This window comes from Maniola hyperantus, chromosome 19, assembly GCF_902806685.2.
Source record: "Maniola hyperantus chromosome 19, iAphHyp1.2, whole genome shotgun sequence".
In the NCBI taxonomy this organism is placed as follows: domain Eukaryota; kingdom Metazoa; phylum Arthropoda; class Insecta; order Lepidoptera; family Nymphalidae; genus Maniola; species Maniola hyperantus.
Window position 1 is genome coordinate 3,890,978 of NC_048554.1, and position 17,128 is coordinate 3,908,105.

At 37.5% G+C, this 17,128-nt stretch overlaps 2 protein-coding genes and 2 long non-coding RNA genes across 4 annotated transcripts; 3 read left to right on the forward strand and 1 right to left on the reverse strand.

Moving 5' to 3' along the window:
• Positions 1 to 77: 77 nt before the first annotated feature.
• On the forward strand, positions 78 to 2,174 carry LOC117991536 (glyceraldehyde-3-phosphate dehydrogenase 2). Its single transcript, XM_069505025.1, has 2 exons — positions 78 to 161; positions 956 to 2,174. Exon 2 carries the CDS (start codon positions 961 to 963, stop codon positions 1,957 to 1,959), a length of 999 nt encoding a protein of 332 aa, XP_069361126.1. The 5' UTR covers positions 78 to 161; positions 956 to 960; the 3' UTR covers positions 1,960 to 2,174.
• Positions 2,175 to 2,710: 536 nt separating this feature from the next.
• Positions 2,711 to 4,203, forward strand: LOC138403660 (uncharacterized). The gene is made up of 3 exons (XR_011237878.1): positions 2,711 to 3,374; positions 3,470 to 3,613; positions 3,927 to 4,203. It is a non-coding gene; the product is annotated as an uncharacterized lncRNA (long non-coding RNA).
• A 157-nt stretch (positions 4,204 to 4,360) lies between these two features.
• LOC138403623 (uncharacterized) lies at positions 4,361 to 5,873 on the reverse strand. Its single transcript, XR_011237849.1, has 3 exons — positions 5,452 to 5,873; positions 5,014 to 5,300; positions 4,361 to 4,882 (listed from the first exon to the last, which is right to left on the reverse strand). It is a non-coding gene; the product is annotated as an uncharacterized lncRNA (long non-coding RNA).
• A 460-nt stretch (positions 5,874 to 6,333) lies between these two features.
• Reps (RALBP1 associated Eps domain containing) lies at positions 6,334 to 13,379 on the forward strand. Its single transcript, XM_069504900.1, has 5 exons — positions 6,334 to 6,694; positions 6,771 to 7,181; positions 9,939 to 10,095; positions 10,656 to 10,821; positions 11,127 to 13,379. The coding sequence occupies exons 1-5, from the start codon at positions 6,545 to 6,547 to the stop codon at positions 12,385 to 12,387; spliced, it is 2,145 nt and encodes a 714-aa protein (XP_069361001.1). The 5' UTR covers positions 6,334 to 6,544; the 3' UTR covers positions 12,388 to 13,379.
• Positions 13,380 to 17,128: the final 3,749 nt, after the last annotated feature.

Here is a 17,128-nt window from a genome sequence, read left to right on the forward strand (position 1 = left end):
CTGGTGGCACTGTTATCTTTGACAAAGTATTTTATTTTGTCTATTTCAAGTTTGTGATTTGTCAATTGTCGTTGTCGATTTGTCCTTCAGCTGACATTTCATTTTTCCATCTTGCGGTTGTGAGACGTGTGTGATTTCATATTTCCATTCAACTTATTCCGGTAAGTATAATGAATATATTTGTTGTTATCTAAAGCGATTGTGTTAATTTTGGCCTATATCTGATAAATACTATGGTAATTTTACCATAGTGTAGCCTAAATTACACCATATTTCGTGACAGTATGTGTGGCACCTACGTGCCGTCTCCGGCGTTTTTCTGTTTTTACGGAAAAATACGAATAAATCAAAGACAGAGAAAATATTTACAATATCTTTTGGTCCTAGTATAGAGCGCTGGTCTTTTGGTCTCAAGTTTCCTCTTATTTGATGTGACTTGAAATGACCTTAGTTTGACCTCCGATACCGGTACACACTCACAGGGCGGATTCTTAACAGCAGACTATGTTTAGAAGAGATTCGGTAGTTATAGGTTATAAAGACACCTATTATAATGTTGCTTACTCTAATAATAAGCAATCAATTTTTAGGTTTTTTTGCGTTCTTGTAAAGATTTGTTGTTTGAATTGGTGATTATGTCAATAATTGACACAATTATTGTACCTATTAGACCTGATTTTGACCTTCAGATCTGAAATAGCTTGATGTTACATTATTTAATATAAATTAATATCACCATTAAGATATAGTTTTCCAGTTATGAGCAATAATGATAAAAATAATAGCAGCTGATTACCTACCTGTCTAAATAGTTCTTATTGAATAGCTACCTACTGAATCTCAGTTCTCAGTTAGTTCGGCAACTTGAGTCGAATTTGCTATTTATCAAGCAATTATTTTATAACCTTGTTACCTTGTCTGAAATATCTAACAGTAAAATAATATCTTGTTTCAGCGAACATGTCCAAGATTGGTATCAATGGTTTTGGCCGTATCGGGCGCCTGGTTCTTCGTGCTTCCATTGAGAAGGGTGCACAAGTTGTTGCCATCAATGACCCCTTCATTGGCCTGGACTACATGGTCTACATGTTCAAGTATGACTCCACTCATGGTCGCTTCAAGGGCACAGTAGAATCTGCTGACGGCAACCTCATCGTTAATGGCAACAAAATTGCTGTCTTCTCGGAAAGAGACCCCAAAGCCATCCCCTGGGGCAAGGCTGGAGCTGAATATGTTGTAGAATCCACCGGTGTCTTCACCACAATAGACAAGGCATCCGCTCACTTGGAAGGTGGGGCCAAGAAAGTCATCATCTCTGCACCCAGTGCTGATGCACCCATGTTTGTCGTCGGTGTCAACTTAGAAGCCTATGACCCATCCTACAAAGTCATTTCCAACGCCTCCTGCACAACCAACTGCTTGGCTCCACTCGCCAAGGTCATCCATGACAACTTTGAGATTATAGAGGGTCTCATGACTACTGTTCACGCTACAACCGCAACCCAGAAGACAGTGGATGGACCCTCTGGCAAGCTGTGGCGTGACGGCCGTGGCGCCCAACAGAACATAATTCCTGCTTCTACCGGTGCAGCCAAAGCTGTAGGTAAGGTCATTCCTGCACTCAACGGAAAACTGACCGGTATGGCATTCCGTGTACCTGTAGCTAATGTATCAGTAGTGGACCTGACGGTTCGCCTGGGCAAGCCTGCTAGCTACGACGCCATCAAGCAGAAAGTCAAGGAAGCTGCACAAGGTCCTCTCAAGGGAATTCTGGGGTACACCGAAGACCAAGTTGTATCATCTGACTTTATTGGTGACTCTCATTCTTCCATCTTTGATGCTGCTGCGGGTATCTCTCTCAATGACAACTTTGTCAAACTTATCAGCTGGTATGACAATGAGTATGGTTATTCCAGCCGTGTCATTGACCTCATCAAGTACATCCAGACCAAGGATTAAATTTAGAACAAGATATTAAGATACAGTCGAGATTAACCGATGCTTAATAATGTTAAGTTTAAGTGTAGCTGTGTATTATTCTAAATTATGTTTAATTATAACTACTTTGATAGTAGTGATATGCTTGTGTATTCTATTTAAAGTGTAAATGTATAAAAGAAATGCTGTTTAATTACAGTACCTAATTAAAAGTTCTTACTAGAACACTTACTCTCTTTCCAAACATTTATTTTCATTTCACTTCCCTTTGCCTATTTTTTATACCTACCACCTCATTATTTTCTTAAAATATTGTAAGGTTTTATTATGAACAAATAAAATGTGATCATTTATTTTTTGTTATTATTTACAGTGGAAACTCGATTAACCGGACTAATTGTTGTCGTTAGGGATTCGGATAATCGAAAATCCGGATAATCGAATGTATGAAGAAAAGCGAGTTTTGTGCATATTATGTAATTCACTATAATAGTAGGTATTTATAATTTTCAAAGTAAGATAACTATACCAAGTGGGATATCAAATGAAAGGGCTTTGCCTGTACATTCTAAAACAGATTTTTATGCATAGTAGTTTTTGATTTATCGTACAAAATGGCGGAAAAAATACCCGAGTATGGAACCTTCGGTGCGCGAGTCTGACTCTCACTTAGCCGAACAATTTTCGGGTGGTAGTCCGGATAATCGCAAATCCGTATAACCGAGGGCCGGATAATAGAGTTTCTACTGTACATACCTAAATACTTAGGGCCGGTTGTTTCAAACCATTGGTCTTCGTAAGATACGTTCGTTAAAATTTAACAGTTACAGACGAACTTTAACATCTGTTAATTTTGGAGCGTTGCTTCATTGTAAAAAAAACAGTTCGTCATTGTTATTCGGGTTGCCTGTAAGCGAAAGCCTAGTTTGGCCTAATGTCTTATGGGGAATATTTTTAGTAGTAGCAACATTGATGAAAACAATGTCATTCGAGCATTCTGTCACCGATTCTGTCAAGTTTGACAACTTTGATAAGGGTTATTTAATTCGCGGTATTTATTAATTTTTGTGTTTTTCGAAAAAATTGAGACTTTTTCACCAAAGTAAGTTATTATTTGGTATAATATTGCATCAATTGTATATGTACAAAGTATATTTCATTGAGAGATAGTTGAAAGTGACATGAATTTACGTGACTCAATTACTTTCAGAGAACGTTCATTAAACTTTTCAAAAGAAGAGAAGGCGCGGTTCAAGAACTTGATAGATAAATACCAAGCTGTATTGTTCAACAAAAAAACAGATAATTGTAACAATGTGCAAAAAAAGAAGGCATGGAACGCCATACATGCGGAGTTTAATGCCCTGTCAGAGAACCCACGAACCCTTAAACAGCTCCAAGCTAAATTTGATAATATGAAGCGGAATGCTCGTAAAGTATGTTGTCTTAAACCTGTTGTAAACAAGACAAGATCAGACATTTTATATTGTAGGTACTTTATAGCATATTTACTTTATGTATTGATTTTTAGGATGCAAGCAAACAGAGGCAAGAGAGGTTTAAAACAGGGGGTGGTCCGCCTCCACCTCCTGCTGATGCAGACACAGACTGGCTAAGGTCAGTTATGCCAGTATCAATGGATGGGCTGGCTAGCACAATTGATGATGATTCTCAAGTAAGGAAATTCTATTTCACTGCTCTTTTATAAAAACTTATAATCCTTACTAACACTATAAATACCTGATGTTGTATGTGTTTATTTCTCTTTTCACTGCTCATTTGCAAGATTGATTTTGACTATTTTCACTTTAGAGATAACTTACATCACAGAAAATAAGATAAGTACTTTTATCTGGGCAAAACTAGAGATATTAGAAACCTAAAAGCAGTGAAAGATGATGCAGGCAAAAATTAATTCTTATAAAAATTATAGATACTGGTGTATAAAGGATACTAAAATATAATTTGTTTCTATTTACTATTTACAGATTGGTGTCCAAAAAACTGAAGATATACCTGAAGTTTCAATATTAAATAAGGAAATAAAAAGGAAGGGAAAGGAAAGGAAGAGGAAAATCGCTTCATACGTATCCGTGGAATTTCGACTACGTAGGTACAGGTGCAGACCTTGGCGATGCCTTGCAATACGTCAGTAGAAAGGTGAAGGATTTTAAAAAATCTAAACCCACGCGGTCGAAGTCGCGGGTATCAGCTAGTATATTGCTATCCATGCTGAAAAGGATAGCACTAGATTTTCCCTTTAGGTACTTGTGCTGTAAGACATTGCTATTCTGCCAAAATTCATGATACTAGGTTTATGGAAAGTACCCTAGTTTTGATTCCGGGGTCATGACAGTGAAGTGATTCTATAATGAAAGAAAGTAAAATGATAAAATAAAACAATTTGTGTGTTTAATTAAGTATTTAATTAAGTAAAAATTATTGTGTTTACTTTAGTTTTAATTTAAAAATGTTTTTTTTAATATTTCAGTAGTTAAAATGAATATTGTAAGTACTTAAGTGTAATTCAGTTAATAAATGCTTATTATTTTTGTCAAATTGGTTATTTGTCCACCAAAAGAATGCAATTAGTAAGAAACCTATATACTAAAAATACTGAATGTTAGTATAGGTCCATGATATTAGTCCATCACCATATTTCACATCCATAGGTAAAGTTATAAACCTGCAAAATATAATTATATAATTCATAGCAGGTATGGTTTTAAAGCATAACCCGAATCTCCGAGAAGTCACAGCCCATTGAACTCCCCGGACTCAATTCTATATTTAATATTGGAACTATTGAATATATGGCTATCATGTGCGGATCCTGGCCATCTTGCAACTATATTCCTTATACATAACTCCGCATCTCCAATGACTTGAACATTAAAGGAGAATACGCCCTTCCTGTTTCTAAAGTCTTCAGCATTATCACCACCTAAATTGAATAAATTTTATATTAGGTAGGTAATTAAAGTCAATGGAAAGTTATGAATTTTTAAAATAGTATAAGTACCTAATGAAAATGTAGAGAACATGAAAGGCAGGTATGAGTACCATGTTACTAACCTGGAGATAAAATATTTATGTGGGTGCAATCAATGGCACCTATTACTTTCGGAAAGCTGGCTATGTTATAAAACTTTGTAACAACGTTTTGCATTTCTTGTTCAGTCCTTGGCATATATATGTACTGGGGGCGTAATTTTGCAATAGCAAGTGTTACTCTATGTATTATTCTACACACTGTCGTTTTATGAAGCCCAGCCATATCACCAACACATCTCATAAAGGATCCTGAGGCATAATATTGGAGGGTAACAAGGACCTGATCTATTGGTTTTACTGCGCGATTTCTGAAACAATGTTAAAATGTAGTAGATAGGTACCTTAGGTAGGTAGGTTATATCGTGATTTGAAAGGAATAAAGAAATTACAAGCTGGTAGGTAAGTACCTATACAATACAACAGAATAGGTTAGGTATAAGTTTACAAAAATTAACTTACTTATCCGTATCTCTTTTTATTTCACTTTCTATTAAATTCGTTATGAATATTGCAACTTCCTTCGAAACTCGGAATCTATCTATAAATTCATCTTCTTCGAATAATTCATAATTGAAAATTCGCTTTTTAAAAACTTTTTTCTTTCTTAGTACTTCTCTTTCATTTTCGAAAAAACTACCATTGAAAGTATTGAATAAAGATTCCATAGTTTATAAATTAATAGAAAATAAGCCGCTTGTATGAAGTACAGTACGAAGTTACGAACTGATTTGACGATCACCAATGGCTCCAGCACTGGTTAACGTAAACGTAACTTTTTAACGATCGTTAGCGCAAGCAAATGGTGAAGCAACGCTTTTTTTGATTAACGTTCGTTAGCGCCATATTTAAATGTTACGTGTCCGTCAAAATTGGTTGAAACAACCGGCCCTTACTATGCAATAAAGGATTTAAATAATAAATCCTGTATTATGGGATTCTGTCTAAATCATATTAATCTATGGTCTAAATCACGGACCAATAACATATGTCTAAATCTATAGCACTGCACCCCCATGATGGGCTATGAGCCACGACGTATAATTTCTAGTCTACACTCTACTTATCATAGTAGTAGAAATGACTATCAAAATCTCACAAAATTCGTCCAGTTCACTTCTCTGTGAACAAGCCCTACTTTTAAGTGTTTGTGCACTGCGACCGATACGAATGCAATTAAAATACTAAACTTACACCAAAATGCTGATGGTAGAGACATGCTTTAAAGAATCCAGCAGTACCTATATAGAGCTAGAGAGCCGCTGCAGTCAAAAACCGAATTATTTGTTTAAATTTTAATAAGCAATAGAGTTGGAAGCGCTTTTTTTAGTCTACATTATTGTAATCAAGTAATGGCGACTCGTTATCGGGCAGCTGTCAATGACATTATATTCGTTTGCTTCGTGTAAATTTTGTGATGTTAAAATTTCAAATCCGTCTGTTTATCAATGAATATGGTTTACATTAACAGATAATGGTTATACGTGTTTTTTGGCTATTTTGCTACAAACAATAATAGTGATTTATAAGTAAATTATCGTGTATTTTCGTTATAATGGAGGATCTCAATTTGACAGAGACCGAAATGAGATATTTCGGTGATTTGTTTTTGTGTTGTGACGAGGAATCCAACGGGAAAATACCGATATTAAAGGCGACAGAGTTATTTAGATCTTCTAATATACCGAATGATATATTGCGACAGGTAAATATTGTTTTTGTAGCTGATGAAAACAACGTTAGGGTAGAGCAATTGTTGATAGTCTTTAATTATCTTGCAGATCATGGATATTAGCGTGGCGCCGAACACTTGTGCGTCATTGAATCATATGAATAGAAAACAGTTTTATTCCGCCCTAAAATTAATAGCTGCACATCAAACTAATATGACTCTAAAGCCTGAACTTCTTTCTACTCCTTTGGACCTTCCTCTGCCTAGATTTACATGGACTTTAAATTCCGATGCTAATGCGGACTTAATTCAGTTATCTAATTCTCCTAAAGAGCAACACATTCCTAAAAGGGAGAGGAATTTTGGTGGAAATATTGGAGCATATGAACCAATACGAGTATCCTCTAACTTGTCGGATAGTGATGTCCCGCAGGCCCTGTCACATGATGCTACAGAAGCACTGAGCACAGATTCAGAAATGGAGTCTGAAACTATGTCACAAGGATCAGGGTCGCTTGGGGTAAGCAACTCCTTGTTTACTTTTTGTGTTTTTTGTCATTTTTGTGTGATAAGATATTAAAATTTTTTGCTAAAATAATTAATATCACATTTTGTACCATATTAGTAACTAGCTGATATGCAACAGCTATGCTTGGGTTAAGTTTCTGAAATTCCTTTCCTAGAGGTCTAGACTGCTATTGAAAAATTGCAGTTGGGATGCAATTTGAGTACAGTTGATACAACTACATCGCAAAAGCCGACTAACTGCACATTTGCCATACAGTTTTACCTATACTAAAACTGTATGCAGACTGCACACAGACTGTGCAGTTGTTAGCAGTTGCAATGCAGTTACATCAACTACATCCCAACTGCAATTTTGCAGTTTGAGCTGTATATCAGGTAATGAATTACTCTTATAATTATATTATAACCTACTAGCTTATGCTCGCGACTTCGTCCGCGTGGACTTCACAAATTTCAAACCCCTATTTCACCCCCTTAGGGGTTGACTATGTCATAATAGCTATCTGCATGCTAAATTTCAGCCCGATCCATCCAGTGGTTGGAGCTGTGCGTTGATAGATCATTCAGTCAGTCAGTCACCTTTTCCTTTTATATATATTTAAACTGATTTGCACATTTCATGTGGTGGCTTCAGTGTGTGTTCACACCTAATATAATGTCAGCCACTGACTGTGGGACCAGTATGAACATTTGTTCACACTATGCTGACAATATGTTGCAGCTATGGAGCCAATCTGTGGCTGTGACACGTAGTGGCGTAGTATAAGAATAACTTGTCTGCTGAGAGTTGTGTGATTATGTATAGCATAATATCTTATTGTCAGTTTGGTGTGATCAAAAGTTAAATAGGTATGGAAAAGCAATATCCACCTAAGCGGAGAGGAGAGGTTCAATCCACCAATCAGATTCAAAATAGACGATGTGAAAAAAATATCACGTCAAATTTGATTTCTGAATACATTCCTTTTCGCTCTGCTTAGGTGGATAGTGGGCCTAATGCTAGCTTATAGTTAGCTGTTGATAATATTATGTTACATGTGAATGTGTGCTTTGTACTAAGGTATAATGTATAGAAAATTTCTCTGAGAATCTCGGATATCTATTAGTGACAACATTAAAATTTGTTCAGCACTCTTTCAGTTAAGTGCTTTCAAAGGAGCATAAGTAGCTACTGAGTTTTTTTATGTAGTGCTTTATCAGATTTCATATTATATGTGTCAAGGGCAAATTCATTTAGTATGTTTTAGGAAAGAGAATTCAGTCTTAAATCACCCTGCATTAGGTGTAAATTTAATCAAGAACAAGCATTTTATAGTCTAAATAAAAAGTTATATTGAAGAGTTGTTATTCAACTGATTGCTTGTTTTTCTTATCAGCGTTTTAATTTGCTCTTGGCTCACTAAATTGGAATTTGATAAGACAACAATGTGACTACTTATTTATAGTTCGTAACAGGCTGAGATCGCAATCAGGGTGGGGACAGCCTGCACACCCACATAGTCGCTGCGCTAACCCAGTGCGGGATAGCGCGTGTGACAGGTGTGCGGGGCGAACCCTGCCTTATACCCTGATTGCCATTGCGACCTGTCGTGTACTATAGCACGGATATACTGGATGCTCTAATATTCAATACTAGCTAGTAGCTACCTAGCATGTGATACAGTTTAACTTGCATACCACCTATTGTATGTAATGTAATAATCTGATGCAAAGATTGAGTAACTTTATCATATATATATAAAAGGTTGTAAACAATCACTTATAAAGTTACTAGCTGATGCCCGCGACTTCGTCCGCCTGGAATTAGGTTATTTTAAAATCTTTTGGGAACTCTTTGATTTTCGTGTATAAAAAGTAGCCTTTCGCATTTATAATAAGGGTACTGATAATGTGTATTACTATAATATAACATTATTAAGTGCATTCATTGCTGTAGTGTTAAATTCATTCTCTGTTATAGCTTACTGGCTGATGCCTGCGAATTCATTGGTACGGATTTAGGTTACTTCAAATCTTGTGGGAACTCTTTCCTCTTTGATTTTCCAAGATAAAGAGATGTAAGCTTCATATCTATATATAACAAATTTTGTCAAAATCGGTTCGGTGGTATAGCAGTAAAAAAGAGACAGAAAGAAAGAGCCACTTTCGCATTTATAACATTTCTCGAGTTTGTAATCTGTTTACATTTCTGTTTCATGCAAACAGTTTTTTTACACCACAGATGTGCCAAAACATCTTGAACTCATGGTTTTAGGTTCATTTGGGATTCAACGACATTGTCGTTATCTATCGATAGATGTCCACTACTGGATATAGATCTCTTGTATGCACTTTCACACGCAGCGGTTTTGCCTATAGAGTATAGATGCAGTGGCTCCTTGCAACTCGTTTGATGCTGTCTATACCGGTGCGAGGTTTTCATTTCAGCACCTTGGTACCCTGACATAATTTAATGTAGACTACACAAATTTCAAACCCCTATTTCACCTCCTTAGGAGTTGAATTTTCATAAATCCTTTATTAGCGGATGCTTACGTCATGATAGCTATCTGCATGCCAAATTTCAGGCCGATCCGTCCAGTAGTTTGAGCTGTGCGTTGATAGATCAGTCAGTCAGTCAGTCAGCTTTTCGTTTTATATATTTAGAAGAAGATTGAGGATAAATCGTCGCATTTATCATGATATGTATCCGCTATTATATCTGGAACTAGTCTGGTTTGTGACAACTCTTGGTTTTTTTAATGTACAGAGGAGAGCGAAAGCCGGGTCACCATGGAGTACGGCCAGTGAAAGCCCCACTCCCACCAACAGCGTGGCGGAGCGAGTGCACCCCGTGTGGGAGCACAGCGTCACGGGGCGGGGGGTTTGGCCCACCAACACTGCCGAAGAACACACGAGGCTATTAGGTAAACCTTATACAACTTTATATAGCTAGACATTTGTATTTTAGTCTGATACAGATATGATGAAGAAACAATAATTGATATGATTTTAAAATGATAAAATGAAACAAAGATGGATGAATGGTATTTTGTCATCAACAGAGGTATTAAACAGTGACAAATGACACTAGTTAGACACTACTTACTACACTACTTACACTAGTTAGTTACTTTGCCCATCATCTAAATATATAAAAGAAAAAGTTGACTGACTGACTGACTGACTGACTGACTGATCTATCAACGCACAGCTCAAACTACTGGACGGATCGTGCTGAAATTTGGCATGCAGATAGCTATTATGACGCAGGCATCCACAAAGAAGGGATTTTTGAAAATTCAACTCTGGAGGGGGTGAAATAGGGGTTCGAAATTTTGTGTAGCCCACGCGGACGAAGTCGCGAGCATAAGCTAGTCATAAAAATATTCTCAACATATTTTAATTGGTGTGGAAGTAATTTTAGGTTTTCAGTAAATAATATGGATAGACAATAATATGGTTACATATTTCATTTATCTCATAGGTACGGAAGAAGAGTCATCAGACCGCCACTCGTCGGAGGAGGATGGCGAGGAGGGTGACAGTAGCGCGGAGATGTTCGCGATCAGTGAAGTGCAGGCGCGGCACTACGCGGCGCAGTTTGCGCAGCTGCGGCCCGAGCGCGGCCTGCTGTCCGGACAGACTGCCAGGTGAGTTCCCCCTAGGCATTAGAACATAAGTTTTAAGCTACGTTGTGCATCGTGGACTCGAGCATGGGCTGCTGATTTATCGAGCCTTTACAGTCAAGCTAAATCTTATGCGAAAGTTTATCTTAAGCCGATTAAAGTTCGGCATAAATCGAACTTAGACATAAACCAATATTTTGATATGACAAGATACCACCAAGATAAAGTTTTTAATTGATGTAGGTGAGGTATGAATTATTGTGAACGGTAGTTGGGTTTTAAATGTACCACTTTACTTTGTTCATGATGTGGTTTTATTTTATTTTCAGATTGTTCTTCGAAAAGTCGCGCCTGTCCGTGCCTGATCTACGAAAAATCTGGCAACTCTCTGATATCACTAAAGACGGTATGTTAACACTTGAAGAGTTCAGTATAGCCATGCACCTCATCGTACTCAGGCGGAACGGTATCCCCGTGCCAGATGTCCTGCCCGCCTGCCTCGTGCCTAAGGTCGATTCACAGTTTTCCCAACAGGCCATCACTACGGACCTAGTCGATTTAGGCTCGGATATGTTCGGCTCCGGGACCTCAGCCGACTTCAACTTCGCACCCAAACCAGAAGTCAACGATCCTTACGAGAGCAAACCAGCGAAAAAGTCCGAGGAGCGACAACCCTCCCTTTCACCTCCTAAACCAGAGCCCCAAATTAATAACAAGGAGTGGACGAAGTTCGTCGACTCGCCCACGTCGAGCGTTTCAAGCCCCGGCCCGAAGCCGGTTAACTTTGACTTCCACAAGTCCGCCCTCGAGAGGGATCCGAAAATATTCCATCCGGTAGCGTTACGCGTCACACCCGACGCGAATACTCTTCCGCACGATGGCGACTTACGTTCTAGCACGTCCCCGCGTCGGGACGATTTCGCGCACGCGTTCGAACTCGCGAGTCCTAAACGGCTCAACTCCCAACCTCCTGCCGAGCAGCCTCCAAACGGCACATCGGAAATTAAATCTATTCAACGACCACAACCCAAAAAACCAGTAAAAAACGCCGGGGTCTTACCCCCACCGCCCGCTAGAGAATCTTCCGTTCATGCAGACGAGGGCCCGCAGTCCTTACAATACGCGCCAAAGAAGGACCCTCCTCCCCCGCCCCCGCCGCGACCAATACGAAATCACACGCGTTCAAGTTCGCTAGATCTGAATCGATTTAAAGGCGCTCCAGCTCCCCCGCCCCAGCCGCCTCCGAGAATGTCTCCTTCAGCCACATCTCCGCCCGCCCGGCGTCTCGTAAACCAACGAAGCGAAGGTGAACCGGCGTTTCCACCGGATGCATTCGCCCCTCGAGAATACGAAGGCGAAGGCTTCGGATACAATAGGGAAGATGCACCAAAAATGCACGGGGCTTTCGAAGTATACCGAAAACCGTCGCGGGAATCCTCCTGCGAGGCGGATCCTGATATCAAATCTCTCCAGGAACAGAACGCGGTCCTGCATCGTGTGTGTCGCGCCCTTTGTGCGGAGCTAGCAGACGTGCAAAGGGAACGTGAGGGCTTACGCGTTCAACTCGATACGAATTCGACCCCCGTCTAGTCATCCTTTTTGCATTGACTTCTTTTTTGTCTTTGATATAGATCAGGTTAAACTACTTGGTCGTTCTAAAACTATAACGGGTAGAAAAAAGGTGTTAACGCGTACCTTAGGCGCCATCTCCACGGGCGAGGGAATCGCGGCGATAGTCTCGCCGTGTGACAAAGTTTTGTCCATGGAGATGGCGCCTTACTCAGTCCGTAAAATCTACGCGCACTCGCTTCTGGTTTAGACCGAATGACTGTAATGCAAATAATGCGATCCTTATGTCAACTTGTATATTACTTGATTTTCGTCCTCGTATTTAATACTTTATTATACATACCCAATTGTGTAATCTCATACGAAAATTAACATTTCCTTCTCACAATTATTATCATTTATATTTGGACGTGTAACTCATTTTGTTGTATTCGAAAACGGCTTAAGTGTCTCTGGTCCTAACTGCTAAACGAGAATGAATGACTCTTGAAATATTAAATGTTATAAAAACTATCGACATCGTCGTTACTTTAAGATTGTGAATTTAGTTTTAGTGATGTGTAGAGATTTAAGTGTTTTATCGAGTTTCCTAAAATTTTTGAACGCGTCGGTTATAACTTACGAGCTTCGTACGAGAAATAAAAAGATGCTTTATCAGTGCAAAGAGGCTTTAGTATTTTTCTAACATTTTGTATTTTAGCTTTTAATTTCCTTCGCTGATAAGCATGGCTCAGCATGCCACATAATAGAGATTAGAGAGGTAACAGAACGTCCGCTCAATACGACGCCCAATGACAGTTGCACTCAGACTTCAGAGAGGTATGAGACGAAGTCTGCGAGCCTTTTCTGCTCAGCAGGCATTCGGCTGACATTTTTCTTGCTCAGCTGTCTTCTCAGCTCAACTGGTACAGAAGGATCACTTCGCAAAGAGGTTTTAATAAATGGTAACTTTTGGTACGACTCAGTAAAGTGCAATTCAACTCGGATAGCGCTGTGGCCTAAAATTTCATAAATACATACTCGCTTTCTATCGCGTAAACTCTTGTCTCTCTCTCTCTCTCTCTCTCATATAGATAAAAAATACGCGAGTGACGTCAAAGATGCGCGTTTCTCGGGTCACATGACCAAGTGAGCGTTGTCATTGTCCCTCTCGATTAGCTTTGTTCAGACCTACCGGCATAACTACTATACACACAAATCGTGTGTGGACAGGCCGGTGTTTCATTAGTAGTAATAAGAAATTAAATCAGTTCGCTTGTATGGAGCGTCAAAAGGAGCTATGTGTGAGTGTGCCTATTATCGCGAGTTGTATTGAGTATACCTTCTGTTACCTCTATTTTATCTCGTCAACCTCTTTCCAGTGATCTATGATTTAAATTGGACCGGAGTTCGTGGTAGCTTATTAATTAATAATTAAAATTATACCTAATTTATTTAAGAAGTGTTATTTTAAAAAAATCATAATTAGGTACTTATTTCTAATCGAAACATTAATGAATTGGTTGAATAAAAAACTACCTCAAAATTTTTACATTAATATAGTAATGGCGTCTAGCCAAAAGCTTTGCTAAAGGTTTCCAAAATATACCTAATAATTTATTAAAGGTATAAGGGTGTATGTCAAGTGAAGTGGAGCGGAATGGAGTTGGGTTTAGTCGACCAACGAACGTCAAAAACCCTATTACGTTTGCTTGTATTTGAAGCGGAGCGGACCGGAGATGCGGTTGGTCGGGCATCTCCTCTGATAAGCAGACCAATCAGATTATTTTTTGGTAGATCACGTCAAAATTTGATTAGTCGAATAAAAATATCGCCTAAGAATCAGCGAAGGAGACCTAACTAATTTCTCGATATGGAATATCGTTAGGACAAAGGCTACAGAAAGGTTTGAGGAAGTAGACTGCCGGGACAATTGAGTAGCCTATCTCAAATACGGGGTAATTGGATGGAATGGTTCTAATATGGGATTCATATAGCTTCAAAACAAGAGTGAATACTAAAATGGCATCTTCTTGGCAAGCGCGATCCAACCTAGACCGCATCATTGCTTTTTTAAGCAATAATTGTCAAGCGCAAGCTTATCGCGCAATAAAAAAAATGTACCACCAGATGTCGGGCGTCTCCTCTTATAAGCAGATACATATTCATCGCCGCTCCGCACTGCTTTATTTGACAGACACCCTTATAGTTGTAAAGCTTATTTATACATCAAGTAAAAGGAACGCTGAACCTTCGCAGTGTATAATTTCTCGATCTATTTTATTAAAGTGAGGCGTGATGGCGGGGGTGTCTGTTCTGCCGCGCAATAGGCTACTTGACACTTTTTTTAAGTTGGTCTTAAATGGTTAATATTTGTCCTATTATATCAAAAAAATTAACACTATATTTTTTTGCGCCCTAATAACCGTAAAACTTTAATTTAAAAATATATTTTTCTTAGACAGGTGAAAACACTGGTCGGCCATGTTTGGCCGATAGATTATCTGTGCTCTGACGTCATGCATTTGTAAACAACAGCATAACCTCCCAAAGTTTAATAAACAAGACTTCTATACTAGTTTACATGAAAAATATAGTAATTATCGTTATTGTATCATCCGAGAAAGTAAAAAACGCATCGATAAAGACCACAGGAAAGTTGTGGATTAGAGTGCCCAGTGAAATAAATATACGTAACACGCAAAGACTTGCTTAAAGGGATCCTATATGACTAACGACTTCAACCCAAATTTATTTTTGCAACGATCACTTTGTTATAAGTCTTACTTAATAACTTATTCAATTTATAAAGAGAAAACGATATTTTTTTACGTTTACTATGAGTTTTTAGATATATATAAAAACTAGCTTATGCTCGTGACTTCGCCCGCGTGGACTTCATAAATTTCAAACCTCCATTTAACCCACTCAGGGGTGGAATTTCAAAAAATCCTTTCCTAGTGGATACCTTCTCTTTACCTACAAAGAACACACCCACCAAATTTCATGTATCTAGGACCAGCTGTTTAGGCTGTGCGTTGATATATAAGTTAGTCAGGACTCTAAATTTTATATATATTATGGATACTACGTTAGTCCCCGCGTGACATAGGGATGACATTTCTTTGTTTACATATTTAATGACGTCACATCATGGCTGACAGCGTTTTCTGCGTTTCAAATAAAAATAAAAACTGTATTTTTTTTAATTGGATTTATATATCCATCCTGCGTTTTTAATAATTGTTATTGATATATTTCGTTGTCTTAAGCAAAATACTATAATAAATAATCATTTATTGGACGAAATTAGATATGAGTCAAGTAGCCTATTAGTTTATCAGTTACAGTTCCGCTTCCCGCGCTGTAAGTCATACGCACCCCCTCCACTGACAGTTGTCCTTTTTACCTGAATGACGCTATCTAAAACTGTCTTATTTTTAATTGTTTCAGTTTATATAGCTCAAATATACACCACAATAATAATTAAATTACTATAAAAAAATTCAGAGTGAATACAGGAATATTTTTTTGTATTAAATGCGTAATCAGATATTTTTGTTATTTTATCAAATCAAAATCAATATTTATTAGTGTCGTGTAGAACAACTAGTGCCTCTTATGCTACGTCTGTCACTTTACCACCACATCCATCGGTTCGCTGTGAAGTTTCTAGAGCTGGCAAGAAACTCAGCAGTTGTTCTTTTCTTTAACAATGTTGTTAAATTTAACAATGTTGTTAAATTTAACAATGTTGTTAAAGTTTGTTTTGTATTTAAAATATGAATAAATGTGTGGACACACGAAACTTACGCTACAAATAACGAAACGGGACGTCAACGTCGCGTGTAAACATGTAGGTACGCTAACAATTTTTTACCAATATTTGCTATTTTTTATGGATATTTTAGAGCACTAAATTAATTTTAAACTGCATTTAAACGTGTCAAGTATCAAATTCTGATTACTTAGCAGATTTTTTATGGTAATTAAATTTTAGTGGTGTCTACCTAAAAAATGAAATATACTTTTGATTCTTAATAAAATTAAGAATCAAAAGTATATTTCATTTTTTACTATAGACTAGCTAATGCCCTGCATGCGTAGCAGTGCGATTCGCGCGCCAACTATTGTACATTGATGGTACTAAGTCAACCTACACGCAAGTGCCGACAGCGACTATACAAAGTGTCAACTGAATTGGGCGAACGATGCGTGAACGAATAACGAACAGACAGACATATTATGGATTTAAGGAAAGTATATTACATTATATAATTAAATGACTTTTGTGGTTGGTTCTTTTTACAAAAAAAAATGTAATAAGTATTGATATATTTTGTTATCATTATAAAATATAAATATTTTTGAAATGTAGTCACGCTGTATAAAAAGTCATATAAAGAACTATGTAAAGATGGAAATCATTTAAAAATAAAATATTTTCTATTGGTCCTGCTACAAAGCACATGAAATGTTTTTGTATTTTAAATAATAATAATAATTAAACACATTGCTTTGGCATTCTAAAATAATTATTGTAAGTATGTAGTTATTTTTATATATTGAAAAAAGGCGCTAGTGTTGCTTGAATTGCATTCCTTGTTTATTATACGCTTTGTTGTAAAAAATTAAAAAAAAACTACAATCAATTTTTTAACTAAAAACGAAGAATTAGCTTTTGGGTCCTGAGGCTAAGATCTATAAAGCATACGTTGACTTTGTCAGACTTTACTTAAAACGAAATAGAGTCATAAATTTGTCTCGATTTAATTCTAAGTCA